The sequence below is a fragment of the Chiloscyllium plagiosum genome, unplaced genomic scaffold (assembly GCF_037043375.1).
Source record: "Chiloscyllium plagiosum isolate Xiang-an unplaced genomic scaffold, Cpla_swu_hap1 HiC_scaffold_45, whole genome shotgun sequence".
In the NCBI taxonomy this organism is placed as follows: Eukaryota; Metazoa; Chordata; class Chondrichthyes; order Orectolobiformes; family Hemiscylliidae; genus Chiloscyllium; species Chiloscyllium plagiosum.
Genome location: NW_028270183.1, coordinates 35029657 through 35041953, shown reverse-complemented (window position 1 = coordinate 35041953; position 12297 = coordinate 35029657). Strand labels below are relative to the sequence as shown.

The 12297-nt window shown below is 43.2% G+C and overlaps 1 protein-coding gene across 2 annotated transcripts in view; it reads left to right on the top strand.

Annotated features, from left to right (window-relative positions):
- LOC148136466 (hepatic lectin-like) overlaps positions 1 to 12095 on the top strand; it is a 38726-nt gene extending 26631 nt beyond the window's left edge. For both annotated transcript variants that reach the window (XM_087983170.1, XM_087983169.1), the window contains exons 4-7: positions 5730 to 5801; positions 8733 to 8884; positions 10348 to 10457; positions 11779 to 12095. In XM_087983170.1, the coding sequence (XP_087839296.1) occupies positions 5730 to 5801; positions 8733 to 8884; positions 10348 to 10457; positions 11779 to 11911 (467 nt within the window). In that variant the 3' untranslated portion in view covers positions 11912 to 12095. The remainder of the gene's footprint in view (positions 1 to 5729; positions 5802 to 8732; positions 8885 to 10347; positions 10458 to 11778) is intronic.
- Positions 12096 to 12297: the final 202 nt, after the last annotated feature.

The following is a 12297-nucleotide window of genomic DNA, read 5'->3' as shown; positions in this document are numbered from 1 at the left end:
CAAGGCCCAACCATCTTCAGCTGCTTCATCAATGACCTTCCTCCCATCAGAAGGTCCGAAATTGGGATGTTTGCCGATGATTGCACAATGTTCAGCTCCATTCACAACTCCTCAGATACTGAAGCAGTCTGTGTCCAAACGCAACAAGATCTGGGCAATATCCAGGCATGGGCTAACAAGTGGCAAGTAACATTCGTGTCACACAAATGCCAGACTATGACCATTACCAATAAGTAACAATCTAACCATCGCCTCTTCACCACATAAACTCAATGGCTACACGATCAGGTCAGGTGCTAGGAATAACGCACCTCCTGATTTCCCAAAGCCTGTCCACCATCTACAAGGCACAAGGCAGGAGTGGGATGGAATACGCCCCATTTACCTGGATGGGTGCTGCCCCAATAACACTCAAGAAGCTCAACACCATCCAGGATAAAGCAGCTGATTTGATTGGCACCACATCCACAAACATCCACTTCCTGCACCACTAACGCTCAGTAGCAGCAGCGTGTGCCATCTACAAGATGCACTGCAGAAATTCACCAAAGATCCTCAGACAGCACCTTCCAAACCCATGCCCACTTGCACAATGAAGGACAAGGGCAGCAGATACATAGGGACACCACCATCTTCAAATTCCCCTCGAAGGCACTCACCATCCTAACTTAGAAATATATCGCCGTTCCTTCACAGTCGCTGGGTCAGAATCCTGGAATTCCCTCCCTAAGGGCATTGTGGGTCAACCCACAGCAGATGGACTGCTGTGGTTCAAGAAGGCAGCTCACCCCCACCTTCTCAAGGGGCAACTAGGGACAGGGCAATAAATGCTGGACCCAGCTAGCAACCCCCACATCCCACAAAATGAATCAATAAATAAACCACGTTCAGCCTGGGACACCCTGTGGTGGATAGGGATTATTTGGACCACTGTATCAGGAAGAAGCAGGGAGCTCTGACAGTGTTCTGCTGGGAATAAAGGTGTAGACGGATTGGATAGCCATGGTGTAGTGGAGTGGTTCAGCCCACGGGACTGGAGATTATAAATGGTTGAGGTGATGAAAGGTGTCAGAAGGATGGAAGTCCAATGTGAATGCACAAGGGGTGAGAAATGGGGGAGAGAGATAGGAAGAAAGAAGTTCAGTGGGATAGGGTCAAGATGAACAGTCGGTTGGCCAGGACAGTTCTAATTTATGGATCTTGGGAAGGAGGATAAAACGGTCTGAGGGACTATGATACTAAAGTCACTGAAGGGAAGATCTGTGGAGGATCTGAGGTCACTGTTGCTTTTGGACACGACAGCTTGATGTTTAGTTGTGAGGTCATGGTCCAGGGTGGGGTCAGAGGAACTGCCGTTTGGCCTTTGCTGGGCAGAGGCCATTATGTCAAGCAAAAACAGCAACATGGTGGCAATGTTTGGGGTGGACTTCGGAGAAGAGGGTTCAGCAGGATCAGAGGGAGACACACAATTGGGTGAGGGAGATGAACAGAGAGATTGAGGTGGCCATGTAGAGGGTGCGTGGTGCCCATGTCAAGGGAGACTGTTGGAGATGGGTGGAGGGGTTGCTTTTATTAGCAGGGGAGACTCTTGGTTAAAAAAGTGGGCATGGAGATGGAGACAATGGAAGAAATCTTAGCATTGTTGAGATTGATATGTAAGTTGAGTAAGCTGAGGTCTTTACGAAGACAGAGAATTGAGGACCAGAGTGCATCAGGTCAGAAACGATTGTGAAAACCCAGCCAAGGAGTGGAATTAAAGGAAGACAGGTAGTTCAAGAGAATGATGGGGGAGGAAGGATCTAGATGTGTGTTGATATCCATTTGTTGATGAAGCTTGTGATCCTTGACCCCTGAAGGCACAGAGTAAACTGAAAGGTGAAGTGAAACTCTGGAAGCTGGACAGTTTTGAGAGAGGCTGAGTCAGTCCCTGTTGAAGGGAGAAATCAAGGCAGCTTGCATGTGGGTCTCGTGGCATGGGAAGGGTACAAATGATGGAAGACCATAGCACTTGGAAAACATTGTCACCATCAGGCCAAGTTAATCTGGATTTGGGAAAGGGAAATCGTGCTTGAGAAATCTACTGGAAGGTTTTGAGAATGTAATTAATGGAGTTGATAAGACGGAGCCAGTTAATGTGGTTTTCTTGAACATACAGAAAGTTTCAACTCAGTCCCATGTGAGAAATGAGCATGTCAAATTAAAACACATGGGACCGGAAATGGTGCACAGACATCGATAGAGAAGTGCATTGTCAGAAAAGAAACAAATAAAGTTTTTTTCCAAGTTACAGGCAGTGATGAGTGAGCCACCAAGGGATCAGTGCTGGGAAACCTTTTATTCACTATGTTTATCACTGATTTAGATGAGCGATTTGAATGAGGCCTTTGGTAAGACTGCTCTGGAAGGTTAGATCGCATGGAATCCATGGGGAGCTGGCAAACTGGATACATAATTGGCTTGATGGTCAGAAGCAGAGGGTAATAGTGGAAGGATGCTTGTTGGACTGGAGACCTGTGACTAGTGGAGTGCCTCAGGGTTGGTGCTGGGCCCATTGCTGTTTTTTATTGATATCAATAATTTGGACAAGAATGTACAAGGCAGGATTAGTAAGTTTGCAGATGACACTAAAATAGACAGTATTGTGGACAGTGAGGAAGGTTATCAGAAATTGCAGCAGGACATTGATCAGCTGGGAAAGTAGACTGACACACATCTATCCTGGGACAGGCTAAGCAAAGACATGCTAGAGAATTCCTAGAGGCCTGGCATTCCAACCACAACGCCATAAACAAACACATAGATCTAGATGCCATCTATCAACCCCTCAGAAAACGAACAGGAAATGACATCACCACAAACCCCAGGAACCCCATCCAGGAGAAAGATATAAATGGAAAGCAGGAGACAACAGCTTCGCTTCACTTGGAGGTCGCTACTGATGATGTTACCTAGGCAGGTAACGAAACGTCTGGATATCAAACCTACAGCTCAGCGAGCAAACCTACACCCTAAACTTCAACCTGAGCTACAAACCTTCACAAACCTTGCAAAGTAGACTGAGGAATGGCAAATAGAGTTTAATCTAGACAAGTGCGAGGTGTTGCATTTTGGAAAGTCAAATCAAGGTAGGAGTCTCATGGTGAATAGTGGGGCCTTAAGGAGTGCAGTGGAACAGAGGGAGCTTGGAGCTCAGGTGCTTTGTTCTCTGAAAGTGGAGTCACAGGTAGACAGGGCAGTGAAGAAGGTTTTTGGCACTGGTCTTCATCAGTCAGGGCAGTGAGTATGGAAGTTGGGAAGTTTTGCTGCAGTTGTATAAGACGCTGGTGAAGCTGCATTTGGAGTATTGTGTTCAGTTTTGGTCAGTTTAGGAAGGATGCTATTAAACTGGAAAGAGTGTGGAAGAAATTTACAAGGACGTCACCAGGACTCAAGGGTCGGAGTCATTGGGAGAGGTTGGACAAGCTGGGACTTTTTTCCTTAGAGCATAGGAGACTGAGGGGGAAATCTTGTAGAAGTGAATAAGATCATGAGAGGCATGGATAGAGTGAATGTACTCAGTCTTTTTCCCAGGATTGGGGAATCAAGGGCTGGAGGGCATCAGTTTAAGGTTAGAGGGGACAGAATAAAAGCGAACCTGAGGGGCAGCATTTCTACACAGAGGGCGGTACGCATATAGAATGAGCAGGCAGTGGAAGTGGTTGATGCTGGTACATTAATAACACTTAAATGGCATTTGGACAAATATAAAGGAACCCTGATTATTTGAACAAGATGGGCAAGCACAATTTTGTTCTGATAATTGATTATTCAGTTAGTGGATTCAATGCCTTTCCTCTGGGTCTCTGAGTCTTCCTTCTTTCTCACTCGGCCTGCCTTGTTCCCCTCTCTCTGTGTCAGGCTTTGTTTCTGAGCAGACACACCCTTGTGTGTCAGGGTCCTGCAGCATTGCTGAAGCCCCCCACCAACATCCCCCAATTCAGTTCAATGGGATTGACACAGTGAGCACTTGCTAAGTCCGCTCCCTGTTCAGGAGACTAGGCAGCAGCACACCATGTGTGAGATCCCACTCCCCGACCACCCTCCCGCCCCCTACCCTGTCCATCTCCATCCGTCTGCACCCCCTTCCACTCCCAGCCCCCTACCCCATCCACCCCACCCATTCGCTCCCCCCATTTGCTCCCCCCATCTACCCCCGCTCCGTCCCCCATCCACCCTGAGCCTTCTGTTGCTTGGGATGTTAGTTCTTCTCTTTGATCTGATATGGACCTTCCTGTCTGTGGCTGCTCATGTTCCAGTGAACAGACATGTAGAAGGCTGGGAGAACACAGCAAGCCCGGGAATATCAGGAGATTGACATGGCAACATTTCAGGTGGAACCCTTCTTCAGGATTACACTGTTCCCCTGTATTTCTCCATTTTCTTTTTGAAATATCTGATCTGAACTCCACTTCTACCCACTTACCTGGTTCTGATGATATCTCTTAAAATGGTTTGCACAAAGGAATTCTGAACCTATTCCTTCAGTGAACTGGTGATGATTTTCAGCTGAAGACCTCTAGTTAAAAGGTAGCTCACCAACCAGTAGATATAATTTTATTGATTTCACCCATTAAGATCTCTCCTAAATCTCTCCAGTGGCATGGTGGCTGAGTGGTTAGCACTGCTGCCTTTCAATGTCAGGTGCTCAGGTTTGATTCTAGCCTTGGGTGACTGTCTGTGTGGAGTTTGCACATTTTCCCCGTGTCTGCGTAGGGTTTTCTCTGGGAGCTCTAGTTTCGTCCCACAGTCCAAAGATGTGCAGGTTAGGGTGAACTGGCCATGCTAAATTGCCCATAGTGTTCAGGGATGTGTAGGTTAGATACATTAGTCAGGGGTAAATGTAGAGTAATAGGGTAGGGGGATGGGTCTGGGTGGGTTACTCTTTGGAGGGCCGGTGTGGATTTGTTGGGATTTGATGATCTATGATTCTGTGATAATCTAATGAAAAGCCAAGACTGATCTTGTTCTCCAAACTGTGCCACTTGATCTAAAATGTTGCTCCTGAAAATGTTAGAGAGAGTTTTTCTTAGATTAGATTACTTACAGTGTGGAAACAGGCCCTTCGGCCCAACAAGTCCACACCAACCCAGACCCATTTCCCTATATTTACCCCCTTCACCTAACATGACAGGTAATTTAGCATGGCCAATTCACCTAACCTGCGCAGCTTTGGACTGTGGGAGGGAACCAGAGCACCTGGAGGAAACCCACGCAGACAGTTGCCCAAGGCAGGAATTGAACCGGGGTCTCTGGCGCCGTGAGGCAGTAGTGCCACCCACTGATCCAGGTGTTCATGATTTCGAGGAGCCTGGACATAGTCAATAGGAAGGGATTGTTCGTCTGAGTGACAATGTTGGGTTAGACGATTAGTAAAGGAACATTGCCATGGGTCACCAGGTTTCTACAATGACTGGTTCAGATCTGGAGAGTTTGACCAAGTTGGTTAGAGACAAAAACACTGCAAATGTTGGAATCCAAAATAGGCAGGCAGGAAGCTGGAAGAACACAGCAAGGCCGATTCAATCATGGTTTTCAAAAGAGAATTATATTAGCAGCTAAAGAGAAAAAAGAAATGATAGAGCAAGGCAGGAAAGTGAGAAACAGGCTGTACTCCTCTTGGAGAGAGCCTGCATGAATTACTTTCTATGCTTCAACAATTCTCTGAGATTTTCTCATTGATATTCTTGCAGCTCGAGGAACTTCTGAGCAGTCCAAAAGCTTCATGGCTGAACTTAGGAATGAAATTTCACAGCTGAAGGAGAGTAAGTGTAATTTCCAGTAAAGTCCCTGAATGATTCATAATACTGTATCATTACTTACTGTGATTCCTGAGTACAATCATATCTGGGGTGGTCACATCAACAAATGATTCTAAACAGTGATAAGGAGCTATTGCTTCTAATCTCCAATAAAAACCTTTTACAGATTTGCAAATGAATGCAGTTACTGTACTTTAGGTTACAAGTTACGAGAGGAGTTTTAAAGGTTTGTGTCATTAACCCCTATAACAGCATCATCGTGTTTCATGCTGATGGCACTGTTCAGTGTTGACTCTTTCAGACTCATGTCCAATACTTCTCCCATGCTTTACTTTTCATTATTACGATTATACATTGTGCATATAAATATTTTTTACAAATATTATTTACCACGATTAAACATCATCCACTTCACAAATTCAGGCGATCCAGTGGTTTCACTGTTCTCCTGGATTTTGAATTACCTCAAAACGTCTGGACTCTTCCATTACACTAACGGGTGGATGGGAGCCTGCATTTTGATTACAAATGCACAGTAAATGCTTCAGTGCAGCTCAATTGGCTGGATGGCTGGTTTGTGATACAGAGTAACACCAACAGCATGGGTTCGGTTCCTGTACCAACTGAGGGTATGATATCTCACCTCTTCAACGTCACCTGTTGCCTGAGGTATTGTGACCATCAGTTTAATCTCCCATCGGTTACCTCCTCTAACAAGTGAGTAGCATGATGAGGCCTTCACTTTTACACAATAGCAGAAATACCGTACTGAACAATTCAAAGCTTTTTTAAGTGGGGGAAAGAAACACATTTTTAAAACATGACACACAACAAGGCAAAGAAGAATATCATTGGCAGGAAGATGTAGTTCAAAGATGGGTGAAATAAAATACTTAATTGGACATCTTAAAGAAAATAATTCTGAAGATGTACAATTACTTCCAAATTGGGGGGATGCAATGGCCTCGTGGCATTATCACGGGACTGTTAATCCAGAGACCCAGGTCATGTTCTGGGGACCTGGGGTTGAATCTTACCATGGCAGATGGTAGAATTTGAAATCAATAAAAATCTAGAATTAAGCATCTAATAATGACAATGAATCCATTGGTGATTGTTGGGAAACACCTATCAGGTTCACTAATGTTCTTTAGGGAAGGAAAATGCAATTCTTACTTGGTTTGACCTACTCCAAACCCACAGCATTGTGGTTGGCTCTTCTGGGTAATTAAGGGTGGATACTAAATGGAATGATTAAAACAAAGATTCAAAATCAAATATTGAAGAGCTAGTTCACTTTCACATTCAACTGGGGCTGTAAGGTGATGATTTTGTAGCTTACCATGATATAACCAAAAGAATTAATTAACTTCTGCCAACCTTTTGAAATTAATTAAATCTTCAAACAAAGAAAATTCTTGAAAGAAGGGGAAATCCACAGACAATTTCATTAATGATCTCAACAGATTAGTGGGGGAAAGGGACAACATGACATTGCATTTAATTGTCACTTTTACAAGCTCAACAGCATACTGATTGTGTTCTTTCCAAAATGGCAGTACCTGCTTGTCTTGTGTATTATTGGAAACTCGTGGGATGATGTTGGTGAACTAACTGCACAGAGGCCGGTTTCCCATCACTAATTCACCCCTTATTTACATGTGACTAGCTAGCTCAGAGCCAGCCCCTAGAATGAGGAAATTCTCTGAGACTCCTGTTTAGATCTGTCAGACAGGGCTCCCTGATTGGTCCAGATTAATGGCTCCGATCAGGGACCTCATTTTTAATGAGATCTGCCTGGCCAACCACCTTCCAATCATGGTGGGTGGAATACTGACGGAAAATCCTGACATCATATTTTCTGTGAGGACATTGGGCGAAAATATATTTCCTTGTTTCAACTTGGGTCCTTATGCCAAATTGTAGCTGTGTCGATGGGTTATTACACTTTTCTCCTCACTTAACTAAACAGTTCATGGTTTTCAACAATTCTGTCAAATCTCCACTTAATCTTCTCTCGGCTGTGAGCAATCTCACCTTCTCACTCCATGAAACTAACATTTCTCTTCCCCACATCATCCCAGTAAATCTCTTCTGTTTCATTTTTAAGGACTGGACGTCATTCCTAAAGATTGGTACCCAAAATTGAACATACAATCCTAGGTGAGAATAAGCAACTAGTTTAGAAAGGTTTAAAATAACTCCCCGGCACAAATTCAGGATCTTAAATGTTTCCATTACTGTAATTTCTTCTGTCAACATCAAAAGTTGCAATCCCGCAGATCTCTGTTCCAGTATCAATTCCCAAATGCTATAATTTATTTTGTTGCTTCTCCTCATTCTTTTTTCAAAATGCATCACTTCACAATTCTCAGCTGTAAATCCCTTTGTGTTCTGTTCCTGTCCAATTCCCCAATCTGTTTCTGAAGTCTATTATCGTCCTTGTTACTGTTTGTTACATTTAGTAGCACTTCACTCTGTGAGAGCGGTGATCTTTGACAATAGTATCAGCTTTGACAATGGTTGAAGTTGTGAGAGTAGTAATATCTGAGAAAACTATATCATTGTTGGGAACTGTAGTAATTTCAAGCATTTAAAGAATGTCACAACACAACAGGAGGCTATTTAGCCCAACATGATGATTGTGGCTCTTTAAAGAAGCAAGCATGTTTTCCGAGCAGGAGTAAGATCAGAGCCAATCTGGTTAGTCCATGTTCCCGATAGAAACATTTTCTAATCTACCTACTCAGAGATGTGACGACATTACTCTGGAGCAGGGTGGACTGAACCCAGACCTCCCGGTTCAGAGGTCGAGATATTACCACTGTAAACCAGTAAATGCAGCCTGCCATGTAAAATGTCAGTAAATAAGGAAATCTGTAAGATACTGTCGTGCCTCAGCCGTCTCTCATGTTTATCTCAATACCCTCACAGATTTTCTTCACATCCAACTGCCCGACCAGTGGAGCCAGGGGAACCAAAAGCGTTACTACTTTTCAACTCGGAAAACAAGTTGGAAAGAAGCTCAGACATTCTGTGAATCCATGGGTGCCCACCTTGTTGTCATTAACAGTGCTGAGGAGCAGGTTGGAACAGTCTGTTCGTTCGGTTCATTGGTTGGCAGACTGCAGTCTGACTTGGAACAAATCACTTGTTCCGTTTTCCTGTTAGGTTATGGATAAGAAGCTGAAGTTGTTGTGAAAGGAAATGATTTATGAAGGGTGCACTGACTCATTATTTCAGATGAACACACCATTTAGCAGCTGCAATGGGCCACTTAGCCCGTGCAGTTTGCTCCATTATCCAATCAGATCATGGCTGGGCAGATTGCTTCATATTTCTGCTGACTCTATGTAACCATTCGCCAGCACCACCTCTCCCGACCCTCCTCTGCCACACATCAATCTATATGTCTCTGAATTCAGAATATTCAAGGACACTGCTTTCACCATCTTTTCAAACAATGAAAACACTCTGTGAGGAACATTATTTTGCTTTCTGTCTAAAATTTACCAGGAACCATACGGCCTTCATATCAGGAGGGCTGGAGTACAGGGATGCAGATGTTATGCTGTAGTTATACAAAACTTTGGTTAGACCCCACTTGGAGTACTGTGAGCGGATCTGGGCACGACACCTTAGGAAGGTGTTTGGGCCCTGGAGGGGTCCCGTTGCAAGTTTGCAGAGATAAAATCTGGAATTCAGGAGTTAAGTTATGAGGAGAGATTAGCCAGATTGGACCTTTTAGTCTCTGAAATTTAGAACATTAAAGGGTGATCTAATCGGATTTTCAGGATATTATGGATAGATAAAGACAGGTGTTTTCTATTGGTTGAAGATTCTGGAATTCACTGGAGTTTAGGTGAATGAGAGATGATCACATTGAAACGTATTGGATTGTTACGGGGTTTAATGGGGTAAATGCTGAGAGGCTGGTTCCCTTCCTGGGAGAGTCTAGAACCACAGGGCACAGTCTCAGAATGGAGGAGTACCAACTTAAGACTGAGAGGAGGAGGAACCATTTCTCTCAAAGAGTTGTGACTCTTTGGAGCTCCTTACCACAGAGAGCTGTGGGGAAAGGTCCTTGTGTATGTTTAAGGCTGAGCTAGATTAGAACGTAGAATGTAGAGCATCACCTTTTTTTATTAGTTTCAGCTTCACATTTTACAAACCATGTGGCTTAAATTTCAGCCATTCCTAATGTAACCCATCAAGGATTAAAATGGAATCCGATGTCAGTGAGAGGTATTGCTTGCCTCGTCCCCTCAGAGATTATACCAGGAATGGAGACGTTACTGGGCAGTCTGCTCATCCTACGATGAGTTAAGACCCTCAAATGATCAAATAATGAAAGACAATTTCAAACTAAAATAAAGAGACCAAGTTTTCTTGTTTTCATGTCATTTAATATGCATCTAATAGTAACAGCTGTTATTACAAAACATTCGATTATAGTAAACACTCCAGTTTTCATAGTAATTTATTGTTGCTGAACTAACAGCTCTTTAATAGTAACCACTAACATAGATACATTGTTGTATTCCATCAGATGTATTTGCAACAGAATGGACGATGCACTAATTGGATTGGACTCCATGACACTGTTGAAGAAGGGAAATGGCGTTGGGTGGATGGGACAGATTATGATTCAAATATGAAGTGAGTAGTGTTTTCATTGCACAATGAGATAATTTTCACTTTAACTGCTTGGGCAGTAACTCAGCAAAGAGCATCAGCCACCAGATTGAATTGAGCCAAGTTTTAGTTTGTTTTCTGTTCCCCAGCTTACTTTTGATCTCAGGGACTTCATCACTTTATTATCATGAGGCAGTACCCTTTGCATGAATCATTTTAAATAAATATGTTTGTGATTGACTGTGAATTGCTTTTAAAAATCCATTAAAAAGCCATCCATTGCATTTTCTTTTGTTCCTGTATTTCTCCAAAGAATTTGAGGAGGTTGGGCAGCATATCCCCAATTCCCTCTTTTCCTGCTCCCTTTTAAATTGAAGATCATCTTGTTCATATTATTTATTCCTTGCTCTTCCTTCCTAGTACATTACCTCACAGAGTACAGGGATTCAAGCTCTATCTGTAATCTGTACGTTGCTTCTGTAAGATCTTATACATCCAAGTTGCATAAAATTAACATCACAATAATGATATGAAAATAGCATTTATCTCACCTCAATCATATCTAATCATTGGTCTGAATTTTACAAACATTGAGAATGTTTCATGCAGTGCTGATGAGTGTAAAGGTGCTCCAAACACTGCTGTACATTTCTTCTGGAATCTTCTAATCTCATCTGACCCAGACCCTGTCCTCCATGTGAGGTGGCCTTGCAGTAGCATTCCGATAAGAGAACAGGAAGTGGATCAGAGGTGCCTCACAATGGTGCTGCTGTGGGGCTGCTGTGTGTTGGATGTCAACCTCCCTGGCCATGAGGTGTGTGAGCATATGGCCCAGGGAGTGAACCCTGAGATGATATTACTGGGAGTCCAGAATAGAAGGCCAGAGGAGCAAGCAGCTTGCTGAAGCCACCAGGTAGCTGCTGGAGCTTTATACCTGAAACCCTGGCATCTCATTCCTATGCAGCATGTGCCTAATCCATTTTGCGTATTAATGAGGTGACATTAATGAGTGATAACCCCGTTAATAAGGTCTCATGTTGTTATAGAGCTATAACCTCACCTCAAAGTCGGGAATTTAGTTAGAAACTACAACTTGCTGCTTCTGGGGTCGAGGAAGCCCTCACTCTATTTCTCCATCATTCTCCCCACATTCCTTGCCATGACCCAAGACATGTAGAGACTTTATAAGAACTTTCTTTCTATATGTCGTGAATCCCCATTATGATGTTTGTCAGAGAGCTCTCAGTTTCCAAGAGAAACTCTTGTCTGAATTAGAGAACGTTCTGAAATGAAATGTAATATTGAGCAGTCCATTGATGCTGTTCCATGTTCTCTCCTCTTTCAGGTTTTGGGACAGCAGTCAGCCGAATGGCCATGAAAGTTATGAAGAAGACTGTGTGGTGACTTCCTGCAGTGGACAATGGCATGACTGGCCGTGCGATTCTATTCATACCTCAATCTGTGAAAAATCAGCATAATGTTGTTTTCCTTTTTGTTACAATTGATGGAAATCTGTCAATAAGTATTCAATCCATGTTGTTATGACCAAGTTGGGAGGAGTGTTACACATCACAACATCGTTCATTGTCTGACCCAATTCCTGATGCAGACAATCAAAAGGTATTTCCACACTAAGCTTGAAATAAAATGAGCCATTGATCAGGTTTCTTTAAAAAATATAGATTTATTATGAAATAAAATTATTCAATGAAGAGGTAAAACTACTTAATGCACTTAGTTTGTAAAGAGAAAATATAAATGCTTACCCAACATGCGTACACGCAAAAAGTCTCACACACATCATTTCTCTCACTCATGCACTCACACATACAGTCTCTCTCTCTCTCTCTCTGACTCACACACA